Genomic DNA, 20,431 nt, shown 5'->3' on the forward strand with positions numbered 1-20,431 from the left:
AGACTTCAATACCTGAAATATATTATAGTCCGATAAGGCTTTAAATTATTGATACCTTAATAACTTGTCTCATAAGATGAGGATAATTCCGTTACTTACAAATAAACAATTCATCTCCTGATGTAAACATTTCTTTGAGCAACTATACTTTGGAAGAGTAACATGAGTGCATAACAAAGAGAATGGTAATAACATCTTTATGAATTATTTGAATAGTGAGCTAAAATAGTTGGTCTGTTACACAATGCTAATTGGATTTTTCAGCTTGATTACATGAAGTAACAAATAAATACTTATTTAATTGGAAACTCTACTGTCCAAAACCAATTTAAAGCTGAACACAAATTTAAAATATTTATTGTATACAATAACTGTCGAACGAGTTGATCTAGAGTTTGTTGTGAAACTTCTACAACCTCTACTAAAAACAGTACACATCAATCAACAAGTGACTTTGGTTACATTGTTTTTATGGGTACCATGTTGGAAACTGGAAAAACACAGAATAAAAACGTAGTAAACAGAGAATACTGTGAAGGTCAATCAAATGACTAGTAAGTTATAAATACATTGTGCTATGTTTGATTGGACGATTTTATACAAAGCTCAAAAATTTGGCCCGCTAATATTATTTTTTTTAGCAGACTAAACAATAAAGGGCTTTTTTTTGTTGTATTGTGTTAACTGATATTACTGATGAAAATAGGCTTGAATCATGGACCTTTGGTAGTCCAAAGTCTTTATTGACCCACATTCGTTTCCGTGTGTTAAGTATCTGTACAATATTGATTTTAAACCCACTTTGCAAAGACCTAATGTCTTAAAAATTGGAACATTGCTATGATATAGAAAACAGTGCTTTACATAAATTATCAATTTAATACTGCAAACGTAATTACAAATGCCAATGACAGAGAATGTTCTAGAAACGCATCGAATAGCTTCTGCCACCTTGAAAATCAATGGTTGTTTGTCACTGGATTACACAGTTTTTGTTCACTTGCATGGTTTTTCATATGCAAGTGAATTCAGTATTCTTGTGTACAGATGGTGTATAAGGAAACTTATTTATTTTTTAAATTAGTCACTACAATATTTAATTGGCTGTGTCTAATCTCTTCCACCAGTTGATGAGAAAAGCAATTTTCTGTCTGTGTTTCCTTCTGAATACATAATCACTTTCAAATGAGTTAACTTAGAGATTGAAATTTAGTGTAAAATTATCTCTATTATTTCTATATCGAATCTGAAAACGGTAAACATCGGTTCATTGGGAGTTGCTCTTCCCTGTGTGAGTAAGTTATTTGTTGTGGGAAGAACACAAAGCCTCCCATGCTGACCTGAAGTCTGGCATGCACTTACACCATTAATATAAATATAGCACTGGTGCACTGGTCCTTACATTTTTCAGTAAAAGATGAACACTTTTAGACAAAACTCATACTTTCAACATAACAAAATGTTACAAAAACGCTCAAGGTTCCACTTAATATCTGACAATTCTCCAGAGGAATGCCCTGGACCATTACATTAAAAAGATGGTGGGTATGCATCCCATTTCTTAAACGTGAAGGAAGTGAAAGACAAACTTTATTACAAGGGGCACTCAAATGCCACGAATAGATAAGAAATATTAATGAGATGAGGAAAATTTAAAAGATGTCACTGCATAGTTCAGTTTATAGTGTGGTACAAAAATACAAGTAAGCTTAACTGCTAGTGAACAATTAAGAAGTGAGAAATTTACACCTTATAAGAAACAAATGGAATGAGACATGTATCAATAATCAAAGAGAATAACAGATTTTAAATACATGGTCTCATATGAAAGCCAAGCAGCATGAGTCTACATGTTTGATTTGAGGCTTCTATTAGGTTATTACCAAATGCTGAATGCCAGTCAATGAAAACATAACACAGGAAGCAACACACTTACTCGGGAAGGCTAGCCAGGTCCTTCTTAATAGGTATGAAGCCACATTAAATTCAGAAAGGTTATTAAAAAGTGGAGAGATTTGCTATAACCTTATTGTCTCAGAACATCAATTGACTCAGACAGTCAAACATGTTCTTATACTCTTTGGAAAAAAACAGTGCAACAGCTGCCAAAAAAGCTTTTCCTGAGCCCTCATACATGAGAAAGGCAGATCACACAAAGTATAACTAACTGCTATAACTTAAAGAACTCTTTTAGTTAAAGGAGCACAAAAGATGTTATGTCACAATGGTATAAATAAAAAAACTTAGAAATTAATTCTATAGAACTTTAAAAGGTTAATATGCCATAACACAGAAAGTTTCCCAATGGCTAAGCTGCCTTACCATTTAAAAAAAGTGAATATCTTTATGTTGGTCAACCTTGGGTTATTAAATATCTATTAACACTTTTAATAGACAATACAAATCACACACAAACTTATTAAGTTGTTATAGGAGTAGTTGAATTAAGGACTCACAGTGTTATCCCCCACGTAGCAGGAGGTGGCACCCAGGTGGATAATGGGGGCTGCCAGTGGACACGCCTTGGCAAACACGTGGACATGTGCCATCACGTCATGACGAGTCAGCTTCTCCTCCTCCGCTGCGGCAACAAAGTCTATATTGTCTACATTCGCTTTCATCTCCTCGATCTGGGCATCTGTGATCTCTAGACCTAACTCCTGGAACATAATACTTTGGTTAAACTAACTGCTATCATTTCTATGAGGAAATAATAAACACAATAATAATTTGTAATAATAATGATAACTAAAATGCCATTTTAATAATCAGATCTTTGGGAATGAAAAGTGATTTGTTATAAATAAATAAAAGAACCTTTATTTGATTGAGGTTCACTCAAAATATTTTGTTAAAGTAATCAATATGCTTCAATATTGTTCAAAATTCCTACCTTTAAACAGTTATTGTCAGTTTTGTACATTAAATATTTCAAGTGTGTATTCTTTAAACAATTCTAAACAGAATAAAGAAATAAATGTATGCAAATTCATCAGACTCCAGTTTTAAAATAAAAAAACCATTTTTAATCAATACTAATGAAATAAAAACAAATTTCAGTTTCTATGAAATAAAATGAATAAATAATAAATATATAGGGAAAGATGATTAACTCAGAAATACCAGGCATGTTTTATTACCTAACTATAAACTAACATCTGATGATTTATTTGTGGTGATATTTTGAGTCATAGGATTTTACATCTGTATCTCACCAAGTATCGTTCACAATTTACTAAACATCTTAAAACCACGAAACCTAATACCACAAAATGTTACCCTTGTAGATGCCTACTACTCAATAAAAAATACTGTATCAGAAACTACTTAACAAAACACCCAAATATTTGTCATTAATATTTACAGTACATTATAATTGATCCCTAAGAAAATGTATCTTCCATAATTAAGGCCTCCAACCCAATTACCTTCTCATTTTCTAAAAAAACCACTAAAAGATTTATTTTTGAATGTGGTTAGCCATCTGTATATTATTATTGAAGCAAACGGTACTATGGTGTGAATAAAGAAATAAATAAGTATTTTCTTGAATAAAACAAGTTAAGGTTATGCAAAATATGTTAATTTAATTAAAACATACAAAATTCACAATTTTTAATTTCTATGATTATTTAGTAAGATACAAAAACAATTTGTGTGGACGGCATTGGATTTCTTTTCTTCTTTTATTGGAAGAATTACAGGAGATTTCAACAACAATTATTGTTGAGTTTGCCAATATTATTACACAATTTACAACATTGCAGAGTAATAATTCTTGGAAACCAACTTTGATTAGTTTAATGAATGTTCTCCAAACCTATGGAGTTTTATTTGAATTTTTAAAGAAAAATGGTAGAATTTCAATTCTTGACTAAGTTATTCAAACTCGTTGCCTAAAGTGTTATCCAACAACATAAGTACTTTCTGGGACTTTGGGGTTGAAGTAGATCAAGAATCAACAGCAAACTTTACCATAAAAATTGTTATAATTTCTGAAGCTTTTTGACAACTGATAATCTTAAATTGGTATTAGTTCACAGAATATTTCTTAAAAAGTTAAGAAATATTGATAAATTAAATTTAAAATTTTTGGGAACAATTACATTTTACTAATGAGCTTAATTTAATTTTCTAATAGTGTATTTTGAAAATGAACTAAAGTTAATTAATCCTTTAAATTATCTGACTATTATGAAGTGTTTAGATTTATTGATTTATGAATGAAAGTAGGATTGGGCCTATTTTAGTTTATCTGTAGTGTAATGGATTTTGAAGATCAACTGAGCTGTTTATACATTTCTCTTTAGCCAGATTATATCATTACCAAATGACAAAGCTATCACACCATAGCAATTTGTTTTTTATATAAACTAGTAAAAAGTGATGTATTTGAAATTAATTACCTGAAGCTTGTTAATTCCGAGTTTAGAGAAGAGTAAACAATAATTTGAAAATTATTTACAACCAATTCAATGTGGCTAAATAAGACAATTCAAAACTAAAAAAAGATCCCCAGAGTCTGGCTAAATTGAGGGTTATCGCATGCCCATTAGACCTCCTGGAAAGACTTTCTTTTCTCTTTTCTTCCTCACAACTAGGGCATGAGTGTTATGAGTACATATTTGAATAATATCTTGCCAGTGACTAAACGTTATACATGATTTTATTCAACTGTGATGTCCAAAACAGATCTATTAATCCCAATGCTGAATTTTACTAAGGTACCTTGGAATTTAAATTGGCTTTTTTCCCGTTCCAAAAAGTATGTGACTATAGACTTTGTTTAGCTGAAACCTGACTTGTTATTTATATTACATTTAATAATTAAAAAAAGTTAAAATACTCATTGTCTTTCAAGAATAAATGTAAAAGCTATAATTAAAACAGACAGAAATGATGGATTGATAAAAATATCTAAATGTTGCCACCCAACATTAGATTACATGACAATAATATTGTGCAATATAATATCATTGGTCATCCCAGAACAGAAAACAGCACTATCGTTCCATGAGTGCTTTATTCACACCATACGTCACACCAATAACAAATAAATTCAATTTATGATTCATAAAAGAGTATGTGACTACAGTTCCGGACTGTGAGTAAGCATTAAGTAGTGTTTGTGGAAGTACGTGAGCTGTAGGTGTCACAAGTAAGAACGGTGGGGGGGGGGACCACACCTGGTATTATCTTGTTATCTCTCAGGTATCCTCTATTATCAGTCACTCTCTGCTCCAGCCAGCCACCACCATGCCGAGTGTAGCCAGCATCGCTACTATTGTCATCAAAGTTGTCAAACTGGTAAATAAATCCTGTCAATAACGTCTTATCTCAGTACATACATTTACATACGTAAGCTTTAACCAAGGTTTTATATTAAATGGTAGAAAATATTTAATTGATTGACATCATCACTCTTCATCAATTCATTGGTTGTGAAAAAGTAGTTAGATTGCACAAAACAGTATATTAATTTGTTATTGACTATTTGATATAACTGTACTTTAAAATTGCATATTGAGTACTTAAAATACAACATAAAATACGATAAAACATTACTTTTGGTAAAACTCAAATCCAATAATCCCAACTAGATGTGAGATAAATTGGAAGGAAGAAAGTGTTAAGAATGTAATTGTTCACCATAACATATTTCGTAATATGTGAAAAATGACACAAAAGATGGGGATTGAAAAACCACCCGAAATAAATACAATAAGAAAAGTTATATAGAGTAGAAAATAAAATGTAGAAATGTGATAATAGTTAGACTATTACCATTGCACACTGGTTTCCTTTGTACAAGTGCAATATGAATTTAAATTAAAATATTATGAAATTATATTTGAGGTAAATTTGGAAGTAGTGTCTTTGTATTAGTCACTAGTCCAATACCTGAAGAAACAAAAATGGGATTGTTGGTATTGTGATTAATGTATAAAAATGTGGTCTGAAAGGTTGGTGTTAGATGAGGCAGGTGGTTATCAGTGGTTGAGTCACACGATTATCACTAGAGCTGTTATCAGGCACTCCTAGCTGTTATCTGTGTCACACTGCTGTTACCAATTCTGTACTCTTACAATCAGTACCTGGATACAAAACTAAATATCAACTTAACATTAAACTAGCTAATTACATTTGCATATGAAACTTAAGGTGTAAAAGAACTATTTTTTATTGATGTGATAGGGTTTTTTTAGGGTAAATTGTATAATTCTTCATGTTATCATGGATATGTAAGACAGGTTGGGAGCAGAGTAAGGGCAATTTACTGGAACTTGGAGTTGGAAGAAGAGAGAGGAGAGGAAGGACCGTATCATGACAATCCATATTATTACCTACAAAAAATAGTCTTCAAGCTCTGATAAATACACAATATTATTAGGGACCTGGCAGAACCTTCGTTAAATCATTTTTTTTGTCTGTCTGTCAGTCTGTCCATGCAATAACTCATATAAAAAGGTCCTAGAGGCATATGGTGCTTTCTCTCGGTGCAAGGAAAAATTCTATTAATTTTTAATTAAAAGGTCAAAATAAAGGTAAAACAAATGTTTACATTGGTCTTACATCATTTGTTTATTTTATACAATAAACGTAACATATACTGTGTAGAATAAACAAATTTATAAAGAGAGTACAATCTTATGCCAGTTTATCCTGTGACATAATAAAACATGTGATTTTACTTTATTGGATCTGTTGGTTAGACTTTCAATACATTCTGTCAGATCCTTCAATACTCCACTGTATTGTTTATTTTTAATAAACTCATTTCTCATGACATTTAAAATTCTGAGAAACGTTTAGAAAATCTTTTTTAAGAAAATTAATCTTTAATATTAATTTAAAACACCCGTAGGTTACTCTCGTATCTAATACTTGACTATTGTAATTAGGTTTAAGAACAATTCCAACAATTGCTGTGTAAAATTGACGAAACACATGTGCACTAACATTAATTTTAGTTTAGGTTATATTCAGTTAACGAGACAAAGCAGATTTGTACTTCTTTTCAGAGGAGAAAGCATCTCGGTTTCAGGGTTTTAATACAACAGCAAATGAAATTTGTAGAAAGAAATATACTCATACTTAAAGTTCGGTTCATTAAGTTAAGTTAATTTAATGTTGCTGTTACAATACAAGTCAAATAGATTAATCAAAATCTTGGGAGGGGATCATGGCTCACACAACACTGTTTTTAACAATAAACAAGGCAATATGAACATCATAAATCTTTAGGATTAAACTTGATTTTAGCCCCATTAGACCAATGCTAAACCTCATACACTTGTACGACCTTACTTTTAGTTTTAGGATTATGGGACTAAAATATATTATTGAAGAGAAATATTTTATTTTAAAGATATAATTAACACACATGTTCTGGTTTTTCAATATTTTATTGGTCATCCAGAAAAAACCTCTAACTGTTGAAATTTACATTTAAACACTAAACAAGAAGAAAATCTAAAAAGCGTTTGCATACGCATTAATAAGGTAATAAAAGAGCATGAGTTTAACATTATAGCATGAGGTAAAACAAGGCCGTTTCTCTACAACCAGCTCCTAAAAAACTAAAGATATTTCAATTTTTTGTTGGCTTTATCTGCAATCTGATTAACACATTGACTGCGGTGGACACACATTAGTACTATCCTGACTCTCCTAATTTCTGTACGCGACTCTTCTCACATTGAAGATGTTAACAACGTATACTGTAGCTAGAGATGCATCATAGTTTCACGTGTTGACTGCAGTGGACGTACATTAATACCATCATGCCTCTTGTAAGGTCTGTACATGACTCATGTCACACTGAAGATGTTAACAACGTATACTGTAGCTAGAGATGTATCATAGTTTCACGTGTTGACTGCAGTGGACGTACATTAATACCATCATGCCTCTTGTAAGGTCTGTACATGACTCATGTCATATTGAAGATGTTAACAACGTATACTGTAGCTAGAGACATATCATAGTTTCACGTGTTGACTGCAGTGGACATACATTAATACCATCATGGCTCTTGTAAGGTCTGTACATGACTCATGTCACACTGAAGATGTTAACAACGTATACTGTAGCTAGAGATGTATCATAGTTTCACGTGTTGACTGCAGTGGACGTACATTAATATTATCATGGCTCTTGTAAGGTCTGTACATGACTCATGTCACACTGAAGATGTTAACAACGTATACTGTAGCTAGAGATGTATCATAGTTTCACGTGTTGACTGCAGTGGACGTACATTAATATTATCATGGCTCTTGTAAGGTCTGTACATGACTCATGTCACACTGAAGATGTTAACAACGTATACTGTAGCTAGAGATGTATCATAGTTTCACGTGTTGACTGCAGTGGACGTACATTAATATTATCATGGCTCTTGTAAGGTCTGTACATGACTCATGTCACACTGAAGATGTTAACAACGTATACTGTAGCTAGAGATGTATCATAGTTTCACGTGTTGACTGCAGTAGACGTACATTAATACCACCATGGCTCTTGTAAAGTCTGTACATGACTCATGTCACACTGAAGATGTTAACAACGTATACTGTAGCTAGAGATGTATCATAGTTTCACGTGTTGACTGCAGTGGACGTACATTAATATTATCATGGCTCTTGTAAGGTCTGTACATGACTTGTGTCACACTGAAGATGTTAACAACGTATACTGTAGCTAGAGATGTATCATAGTTTCACGTGTTGACTGCAGTGGACGTACATTAATACTATCATGGCTCTCGTAAGGTCTGTACATGACTTGTGTCACATTGAAGATGTTAACAACGTATACTGTAGCTAGAGATGTATGATAGTTTCACGTGTTGACTGCAGTGGACGTACATTAATACTATCATGGCTCTCGTAAGGTCTGTACATGACTTGTGTCACATTGAAGATGTTAACAACGTATACTGTAGCTAGAGATGTATGATAGTTTCACGTGTTGACTGCAGTGGACGTACATTAATACTATCATGGCTCTCGTAAGGTCTGTACATGACTTGTGTCACATTGAAGATGTTAACAACGTATACTGTAGCTAGAGATGTATCAAGTTTCACGTGTTGACTGCAGTGGACGTACATTAATACTATCATGGCTCTCGTAAGGTCTGTACATGACTTGTGTCACATTGAAACTGTTAAAAGATATTTCCAGATAGGACTTCTCTCAAATATGATTATGAGAATAAGTTAGTTAGTTACTATTATTCATCACATACAGAGTACATAAGGACAAACATTTATTATTGTGGTTAGATGCATAATAAGCGAGCAAGTGTTGGATAAAGTGATGGAAGAAGTTTTTTTTTGTTTAATTAAAGCCACTTAACATTACTTGAATTTTTGGTTTACATTTTTGAAACAGCTCCATCTACTAAATACATAATATTGATAAAGAAAAGGCCAATTCATACATTCCCTCAATGAAATATAAATGTATGAACATTATATGCTGAAAATACAACTTCAAGTATGACTTTATAACTGTTATAGATCATCAACTTCATAATACTGTTGATGTACCGGTTTGGCTATGGAGGCGCTTTCCTCGGAGTGGGAGGAACCTGGAACCTAAATGAGGAGAAGAATCCTGATGCAGAAATCATTGCATCGGGAGTGTTTGTAGGATTCTTCATCTACACAACTGTCATTCTCATCTCTTACTGCTTTGGCACAACAGCACAGAAACGCACCTTAGTGGTCAGTATCGTAGTACTATACAAACTTTACAACATAAAGAACATATTTCATGTAGTATTTTGAATTAATCAGTTTATTTATAGGGTGCAATTTTAACTTCGCATTTACAAACTTGTTTCTAATTGATTTTTGAAGAAGGGAAAAAGAAATGGGAGTAATTTTTTTAAAAAGAATCTTTTTGATTAAGAAATTTAAATTGTTAAATTATAATTTAACATTTTAAAGGATATTTCTTTATCTGTGTTTTTTTTTTAATATTATCAAGTTTAAAAAAAATTGTAACATATATTACTTCATCCCGTACTGTAAATGAGTGCTTAAAATAACAACAGACTCAATAAAAGTTATATGTATTTATGCTTATCTACACTATTATATACAAATCTAATGGTGTCTGTTTTTGTGTTGCTCAGTCATGTAAAAACAATTGGACTGATTGCACTGAGATTTTACATGAACATTCTTGGGATCCCTACTTAATATATTCAAAAATCCCACAGCTACACCCCACTGGTCACTAAAGTTGTGAAAATCCCATCTTTGTCTCTAAAGTTGCATTACAACAAACAAATACTATTAATTTAAAGAGCCTGTTGAATGTAATCAATTGTTCTACATAAACATTGTTTTATGACGGCACAACTATTATATGTTTAATTAATTTAACCACTATTTTCAAACTTTTTTACTTTATAGTATCAAAGTTTTACAATAAATTTAAAGACTGTTATAAAACCCATCTTAGTTGTACTTTGAGAGACCTGTGTAAGTATATATAGTTTCTTGATTCATGAATCAAGGCAAAATCAACTATTGCACAAAAATATTAAGACCAGAGTAAATTACAATCACCATAAGTATGCACTTGTTGATATGTTTCCTTCTTCTGATGTAGGTGTAAAGTTTAAAAGTTTCCTGAAACCCCACTTTATTTTTTAAAGATTTTCAATGAATTTCAGTACGTATAAACAAATCTTGTTCAAGAAAATCACTCCACGAATCAAAATCTATAAAACTGAGTACATCTCTCGATGTTTCAGGACATCATAATGAACTTCACGGGCACAGTGTTGTTTGTGGCAGTAGGAGGTGTGGCCCTGCACTACTGGACAGGATACCAGAACGAGCACAAGTACGTGACAGTGAGTAGCGAGAAACAGATCGGCATTGCGGTGGGTTGCCTGTGTATCGTGTCAGGAGCCATCTACCTGGTCGACACAGTATTATCCTTCATACACTTTGCCAAGGACTTCGACTTCAAGTGATCACAGTTAAGAAACTAAGTGGTTAGAGATAATCTTACAACCCCTACAAACTGTACCTCCTGCAAATTTAGTGTAGTTTCATGCATGTCATGTATAATACAACATGAAAGTTAAACAAGCTTATGTACATAATAATGGTATTTTACATAAAAAAATCAAAAATATTCATTAAAAAAAGTTAAATAATGTATTGTTATACCAGGTAAAGTTAGGGTTAAAAAGGCCTCTTGAGAGAAAAAGTAAATTTAAAGATATGTACAATATTTAAAATTAAACACAAATTTAAAAACTAAAAGTAAGTAATTTAAATTTTAAATAAATTTAAAATATTTGTAACACACTATTTAACTAATGTAATGAATTGTTCTGTTCAGTATACTTTAATTGTTTAAAACTAAAAGTAAGTAGTTTACATTTTAAATACATTTAACATATTTGTAACACACTATTTAACTAATGTAATGAATTGTTCTGTTTAGTATACTTTAATTGTTTAAAACTAAAAGTAAGTAGTTTAAATTTTAAATACATTTAAAATATTTGTAACACACTATTTAACTAATGTAATGAATTGTTCTGTTTAGTATACTTTAATTGTTTAAAACTAAAAGTAAGTAGTTTAAATTTTAAATAAATTTAAAATATTTGTAACACACTATTTAACTAATGTAATGAATTGTTCTGTTCAGTATACTTTAATTGTTTAAAACTAAAAGTAAGTAGTTTAAATTTTAAATACATTTAACATATTTGTAACACACTATTTAACTAATGTAATGAATTGTTCTGTTTAGTATACTTTAATTGTTTAAAACTAAAAGTAAGTAGTTTAAATTTTAAATAAATTTAAAATATTTGTAACACACTATTTAACTAATGTAATGAATTGTTCTGTTCAGTATACTTTAATCGTTTAAAACTAAAAGTAAGTAGTTTAAATTTTAAATACATTTAACATATTTGTAACACACTATTTAACTAATGTAATGAATTGTTCTGTTCAGTATACTTTAATTGTTTAAAACTAAAAGTAAGTAGTTTAAATTTTAAATACATTTAACATATTTGTAACACACTATTTAACTAATGTAATGAATTGTTCTGTTCAGTATACTTTAATTGTTTAAAACTAAAAGTAAGTAGTTTACATTTTAAATACATTTAACATATTTGTAACACACTATTTAACTAATGTAATGAATTGTTCTGTTCAGTATACTTTAATTGTTTAAAACTAAAAGTAAGTAGTTTAAATTTTAAATACATTTAAAACATTTGTAACACACTATTTAACTAATGTAATGAATTGTTCTGTTCAGTATACTTTAATTGTTTAAAACTAAAAGTAAGTAGTTTAAATTTTAAATACATTTAACATATTTGTAACACACTATTTAACTAATGTAATGAATTGTTCTGTTCAGTATACTTTAATTGTTTAAAACTAAAAGTAAGTAGTTTAAATTTTAAATACATTTAACATATTTGTAACACACTATTTAACTAATGTAATGAATTGTTCTGTTCAGTATACTTTAATTGTTTAATGACACTTCTTCATTTATATCTAGAAATTTATTGCAAAAGATTTGAGAAAGTTGATTATTAAGCAATTGATGTTTAAACAAGTTGCTTTCATGATCCAAAAGTGGGAGAGCATTTATGAGATAAGGATATATCAGTCCATAAATTAAAATGATATATATTCTTATTAAATTAGAATTAGTAAGATACTGATACAACACCAATATACTAGAACCCAATTTCGAACAAACATTTTCAATTAGAATATATAACATTTTAAATAAGTAGTTACATTAGGAATTTAGATTAACTATATTTTACATTAAAATGTTATATAAAATTACTTTCACCGCATATTATATATTCATATTAAGTACGTAAAATTCGAAACTTTTTAAATGTGATTGCTGCAGTATTCTTTTTTCTTGTCAACCCAATTATATTACCCAGACTAAGAAAGACTTGATTTTTCTAACTAAATGTGTAACTTTAATAAACATAGGCTACACATGATATTTCAAGATGGTTTTAATATAATAAAAGACATGGATGAAATCAATAATTTAAAGCTGTCTATAATACTGTTCTTTAAATAAAAAACAGACAAGAAAATATTTCTTTCAGACCAGAGTATTTCCATAATATAATTACTAATAGACCTTATGATTCATTTAATTAAATTAGGGTTTTTAAAATATATTTTGTCTTAAACATAAGAATAATGTTCTTTGTAATTAAAAGAGTAGAGCTGTTATTTTGTAGTTACTAAAAAGTGTATTATGTGTTAATTTTGTCTAAACATTTGTTTAATCAAGTGATTGGTCAAAATGAGGAGAATGGTTAGTAATTGCCAATGTAATGAACCAAATTTTATTATATATCAGCTTGACAAATTATTTTAGATGTTATATTTTAATTCATAGTTTATTGTTTAATTGCAATGACCGTTTTAAACAAGAATCTAATAAAACTCTGTTTGAACTGCAAATATTTATATTTTTAATATAACATAACAAGAAAACATAATTAAATTTACTAATTGAGAAGTTTCCAACAGTATATTTTGATGACTGTACAGGTAGCAGTAATTTCAACATTTCATACAGTAGTTGCTCAATACTCTGATGTAATTTGTTACACAATAAAATATTTTACCAACAATTATATGTTTCCTTAGCTATTAAATATCAAAATTGTGACACTCAATCACTAAAATATAATCATTCTTGATTTGTTATCACAAGAGAGCTGTTATCATTGGCAAGTGATACAAATAACATTTTACAGTTACTGATTGATTACAAATATATTTAAAAAGTACACCAATTAAAAATAGGTGGTGTATATATTAAAAGTTAAAAATACATGATGATATCAAACATGAACTGAATAATTGAATGCCTAGAACAACTGTTTTAACAAAACTTTACAAGAAAGCTAGTTTTGTTTCCTACATGTTATCTATATTCAACAAGGTGCATCTTATATTAGAAAAATAAAACTACTCAAAGATGAAGATTTTACCATTTGGGGACCAAAAAATGGAACAAACGTAACAATGCAAGGTTTATAATTTCTGTAAGGGCATACATTTTACTATGATAAATATGTAGTAATAGGTTAGTGTTTCTTTTTAACATATGTGACAATTATTGCAATTACTGATCTAATTATAAGAATAGCTTTAAGTTTTTAGTTACTGCAAAGTTTATTATGTGTTCATTTTACGTATTAATTTAATTTATTAAATTAATTTTATTTAAGCTCACTTTTATTCATCCTCCTATTTTCTTTAAGTAATATAAGATTCCTCTTACTTACATAAGCTAAATAATTGAAAAGTAAAACAGGCAAAAGTGTTGAAATAAACAGAGGGCATTTTACAAAGAAATGTACTATTAATCATTTCTGAAAAATAACTTCACACAATAAATTGTAAGTATTTTTTTCCCGATTTTTCTTATAAAACTTTTCACTTTGACTGATATTCAATATTTTTAAATGGAAATAAGCATTGTTTTAACAATCTTTTGATAAAAGATACAATTTTGTACTTTTATTGTACTGTATTGCAGGATACTACAGTGCAAGAGCATTTGATGATCTAATTTTAGAAATTTTAACAAAATCAACTTAAAAAAAAGTTGTCAGTCTATTTTTCTTTATGTTTCTTCTGTGGTCCACAAACCCATTTTTTAGATTTGGTATCTGGTGGCATCTTTCTCACCTTGCTATTTTCTCATACACTCATCTGTTTTTTCATTGTGTATTTCAATCAGGGCGCACCCAGAATTTTGGTTTGGGGGGGGCTTCGGCTTCCCAAGTATAAAAATGTACGCCTATAGTTTTCCATTACATGACCTTCAATGACCAGTAATATATAATTAGTTGGCCCTATAACATATCGAACTACAATAATGTAACATTTGGTACATCACTGTATTACATGATCATTAGATAATTGAGTAAGCTAAAACCAACTGTCTGTGGCCTGTTTCATAATCAACTACAAGTTAATCTTATTAGAGAAAAATTTAAGTTAATAGGCTACTATTACATTAAACCAGCTTTTAGCTCAATTAAAAACCTTATTAAAATTACAAGTTAAAGCTTTATATTGATTTTTATTATGAAATGTCATCCTGGAATAAGTTGGACTGTCATTAATTAGTTTTAAGTTTTCAAGGAAAGAAATAATACATTTAAATTACAAATGTAAATTTAATGATTACAAAATGAGATGTAAGTTAAAGTTAAAAATATTTACAAGACAAAATCTAGACGTCTGGTCGATTTTTTGAGAACAGAAACTACCTCTGTATTGGTCACTTCTATTTCACGGTGAATATTCAAAGCCGCCAGTCCACTCAGTCTGTTAGCACCCATGGTATTCCTTAGATAGGTCTTGAGTCTACGTAATGTTGAGAACGACCTTTCTGCTGTACTCGTAGTTACAGGGATAGTGCACAATATTTTCAACAATATGTGGATGTTAGGAAACATGTCCTTATCACACAAGTTCAAACAAATCAATTACATTTCTTGGTGTGTTGGTGTGGTGGGTCTTAAAGCTGTTGTGCCACAACTCAAACTCGGCTTTGAGCAGGCTTTCGTTGTTCCCACCACTTTCAATTATGTCATTTTTTATAAAAACAACACAGCTGCAGATATTAAGTTTTGAGGTTTTCTTCCTTTCCACGTGATCCATCGGCTGTAGGCATCAGACACTCAAACCCCTTCAATATGTCTTTATGTTTCATGAATCGGGATTCCAAAGAACTTATCAAAGATTCAATCCAAGGGATGAAAATAGATCGCCGTACACAGACACTTCAGGCGTAATCTGCTGTGTGTTGTTTCTAATTTTGTTGTCTGCCAAACTGTTCGGGGCATGGAGATTTTTACATCCAAAGTTGTTGGCCATATGGGTAGCCTCTTCAAACAAGGAGTGAAACTCTTCATCCGCATTTGTTCTTATGGATTTTAGGCTTTCAAGTACAGTTTCAGCATGTGTGATTGCAGAAGATAGTTCCAAATCACTTCCTTGCAGCTTTTTGCTTAGGTTTACAGTGTAACCAAGGAGCTTGTCTGATGCCAAGAGAGAAAATGATGAATTCGCCTTGACGTAAAAGAGCTGAGTAAAATAAGAGTTCCAGAAGAAGAGTCTCTATCACTCAGTTTTTTATTTCCTCCAACGCTACTTCAACTGGTTTGAAGAAGCTCCTTCATGACAAAGACGGCATCATGCCTTTGCACCCATCTTGTTGGACAAAGTTGTAGCAGTTTTTTCCTGTTGGTTTCAACATTTATCTCCGATGCAATACACTGTTGTAAAACGGGCTTGTCTTTTAGGAGTGTTGAAAAAATTATACACCTCTCTACTATTCCGAAACAGTTTCTGATAGGTGCAACTTCAGAAGCGTTTGATAATGCCAGATTAAGGCTATGAGAAGCGCAATGCACAAATATTGCTGTGGGGTGAGCTTCTTGGATACAGGCTTGGGTCCCATTAAACTTCCCACTCATGGCAGCGCTCCATCGTACCCCTGGCCACGTAGGTTATTGACGTCACAATGTTACTATCTTCAAGTCCTTTTATTACAGTTTTTGCCAACTCCCTACCGGTTGTGGAGGTTAGTGGCATGAACTTGAGAAATTGCTCACATATTTGGTAATTATTTGATGCATCAGAATCTACGTATCGTAGACACAACGAAAACTGTTCAATTGTTGAAACATCGGACGTTTCATCTGCGAGAATACTAAAAAACTTAGCCTCTTTAACTTTAGTTGCTATTTTTTCAGTTATGATCTGGTTACAAGCATCAATTATTTGGTTTTGGAAGTTCCAACTTATGTACGTAGCATTTTTTCCACATGATTCAAAGTGTTTTTTTAAATCTTGATCCCCCCCGCTTCAATTCTGGCTCTAAGCAGTGCTCTAAAGTTACCCTCATTCTCGGGCAGGTCTACGATTTATATCAAACTCGCCATAATCTCTATGGCCCCTAAGAGCAATATTTTGCCTTCCACACAAAATAATAGTGTCTATTATCGGAAGGATTCTTTTCACGTTTGTTTTGGGCTTGAAGGTCTTTCCCTTTATCAAGGGATTTGTCGATTGATTTGATTTCACTATCCATTACTCTTTTAAAGTTAGCTGCGCTTACACAAGAGTCCTTGTGGTACTGTGAGGCTGCATGCTTTTCAAATTTTTCTAATGCTTTTTTCCAGTTAGAAAAACCTTCCTCAACAAGTTGGCCAGTATGTTGAGCGATTACTCTTGCCTACTTTCTTTTTTGGAAAAAAGCATACAATGAACACAGTATGCAGAGTCTTCAATTCCAGAATAAGACAGCCAAGTATATTTATTTAGCCATGAAAAAACAAAAATTTTCGTTGTTGAGTCCCGTACGTTCTGTAAGGAAAGTTAAAACTACTTTGAGGGACCCATCTGTCATTCAACACTTTTAACTTTTCACTGTCTGTCAATTTTTTTGTTGTTTTAAACAAAGCAATGTCTAAGTTATTTTGACTTACATCGGACTGCAGAGTTCTTACGTTAGCTCCCGAGACATCCTCCAACACAAACTCAGGCTGTTCAGCACATGTAGGCAGCTCCTTACTTGCCGAAATATTTTTGTGGCATTTCAACGGTTTTAAAATAGTTTTGTATACTAGCTTTTCTTTTATCACCCATAACTTACTAGACTACTGTCCAACCAATTTGTCAGACCTAGACCACAAACACAGCTTGAACTTGACAGCCAGACAACCCATAACACACACTATACTGCAATTCGATAAAACTACGACTGTCAAACTGGACAAAAGACAAATTCACCTGCCGGGGCGGGCACGGGCGCGTCTGGTGAGAGTTTGTGGAAAAACTAGAGCTGGTCGCCCATGGCAATGGCACGTAGTCATCGCCATAGAGCAGGATGGAATGGAGGGAGCTAACACAGCAGCGCAGGCAGTTATACTGTGAATACATACGTCTAAATATTTGTTTCACAACTCTTGATTTCTATGATTTAATCTGTGTTACTTTAATAAATAGGTTTAACGTTACCATTCATTATAGTTTATAAAAGTACGATAAAACATATATGATGATACATAACGAATGATTAGTCACATACAGTATTTATTAGTCGGATATATCAGGTCCTTGGGGGGGGCTTAAGCCCCCAAAGCCCCCCCCTGGGTGCGCCACTGATTTCAATCAATTTAGTAACAATATTCTATTTCCTTGTCAGGATAAGATTATAATATCCTTGAGGAGTTGGTATATCATTTCAAGTGATCTTGATAAGATCTTTAATAGCAGTTAGATGAGGAAATTTCATTCTTTCTTTTTATTAGAGGCTTCAGGGAAAAAATGGCAACAATTCGAAATTATAAAGTTCAAAATATTAGGAGAGCATTACAATTTTTGTACACAAGACGTATTACAAAATTTTGTTTTAAATGTAGCTTTTAAGAAACTGAGGTATTGTGAAATGTTACTCATATAAATTAAATCATACATGTCTTTTGTGTATGTTTTAAGGCATCTTTATTACAACACTCTGTACACTTTTTATGATACAATGCACTAAATACAGTTGTCTTCAATACAAAATTTGATTACTGGGAGTGTCTTTTGATCTTTGATTTTTCTTGGAATATGGAAAATTACCTGTACTTTTAATTTATGAAGTTTATAAATACTATTAGTAATAACGAGGCTTTAAAACCATTTCCGTTTTGTAAAGTGTTTTATCAAGTGAAGTTAATATGACTACCTGAGAGGATTTTAATAGTCATTCCGATTTTGCAGCTGAGACATAAAATCTAAAAATCTAGTGCTCTAAAATGAGAACATTACAAGCCATATGATCGTACATTGAAAAAAAAGGTAATATTACTTGCTGTGCCACTGTACTTTTGGGATAGAGCTATCTGCAATAACTGACTGTTCCAACTCTCAACCACTACCAAGACGTGCAAACTTCTCAATGTGCAAACTCCACTCAGTACCTCGGCATCAACAACACACAGTCTGTCCCCTCCTTTGTAAACCATGTTTCGTTTATGGTGTACAACATTTTGACAAAACAAATGTTCTTGTGTCACAGTTCTGACATCATATGATAAATTCATAATCAACATGTCACATACATCATTATGATACTTAATGTGCCATTGCGCGTTCTGGGTAACTTAAATATGCAGCAGTCTGCGATGCATATCACTAGATATGAGTAAATACCGTCCGATAAAAGTTTTTCTGTGATACTCGCATATTGAGAGTATATTATCAACAGTTTTTAATGTTGCTATCTATCAAAATAGATCAGCTTGTGGTGGCAGTATTGCTTTTAGTGTTTTCTACCTTATAAATTATGAAACACAGACTTACAGTTTCTTGGTGTAGTAATAGTAATTAATTAGTTGGCATTTTGTTAGTTTGACCACTAAAACCTGCACATTATAATAGGGCACTATTACAGTTGTTGTTTAATGTTTCATGATTGATGAACAGAATCTTGAGGGATGATATAAAACATACTTCAAAAACACTGAATCTCTGTTATAAGAATTATTTTTAATTTGAAAAGCTGTAACCATTTTTCACTGTCACGAGGTTGCCAAAATGTTGATAGTAGAAGTGATACACAGAAATAGAGTGGTATAGACAGTGGTAAAGTGACATTTTGCATGATTCACAAAGTTCTTATTCTCAAAGGGTAGTACAATACCGAAGTGAGAAGTTTTTATAACGGGAAGAGAACTCTGATTGTAGCACCCAACTGTAAGCTCTATTTCCCTCAGTGAGACTTGAAACAAGAAGGGGTTTTTGTACTTCAAACTAAAATTGTTTCAATGACCTCTCTCTTTGCAATTTATAAGCATAGTTTTGGGTAAGAACTTTAAATATAAACTTAAGGTTGGAACACCAGGAGACTTCACTTCTGGCTGGCTTATGCCTTCTGCTTGAACTACGTACAACAAAACTCAGAATATCTGGGATATCTAGGAACAGCACATCACTAAACACAAGTGTGCAGATATTGGGATAAAAGGGTTGATCGATAGGTCTAGTTTACTGTGAAGGATGACTACTGGAGTGGTGGAGCTCTCTTAGTGTAAAAAGGCTGATGCTATGCTAAACATGAGAGAGTACTTTTCCCTACCTGCTTTGACTGGAAGAGAGCTAGCCTCACTTCTTCCAAGGAGATACACTTGAGACATAGACCCTGTTATCCCTCATCAAGGAACTCCCCTCACCAATCTTACTAATCCTAAAAATCCTAATATTTTAGAAGCAAGCGTAAAGGACCTTTTATGACAAAGTGCAATGAGGTGTTTCCTCAGCTTCTTGCCTTCAGTGAACCAAAAAGAGGTAGTCTATTCTCACAAGAAA

General features: G+C 31.7%; 2 protein-coding genes across 2 annotated transcripts in view; one reads left to right on the top strand and one right to left on the bottom strand.

The window, feature by feature from the left end:
* LOC124359581 (adenylosuccinate lyase) overlaps positions 1 to 20,431 on the bottom strand; it is a 51,315-nt gene that overhangs the window by 13,171 nt on the left and 17,713 nt on the right. Inside the window, exon 2 of the mRNA XM_046812455.1 lies at positions 2,457 to 2,660. Coding sequence (XP_046668411.1) covers positions 2,457 to 2,660 — 204 coding nt within the window. The remainder of the gene's footprint in view (positions 1 to 2,456; positions 2,661 to 20,431) is intronic.
* Positions 5,152 to 11,166, top strand: LOC124359582 (protein snakeskin). Its single transcript, XM_046812456.1, has 3 exons — positions 5,152 to 5,307; positions 9,527 to 9,733; positions 10,774 to 11,166. Exons 1-3 carry the CDS (start codon positions 5,257 to 5,259, stop codon positions 10,996 to 10,998), a joined length of 483 nt encoding a protein of 160 aa, XP_046668412.1. The 5' UTR covers positions 5,152 to 5,256; the 3' UTR covers positions 10,999 to 11,166.

The sequence above is a fragment of the Homalodisca vitripennis genome, chromosome 4, assembly GCF_021130785.1.
Source record: "Homalodisca vitripennis isolate AUS2020 chromosome 4, UT_GWSS_2.1, whole genome shotgun sequence".
NCBI lineage: Eukaryota > Metazoa > Arthropoda > Insecta > Hemiptera > Cicadellidae > Homalodisca > Homalodisca vitripennis.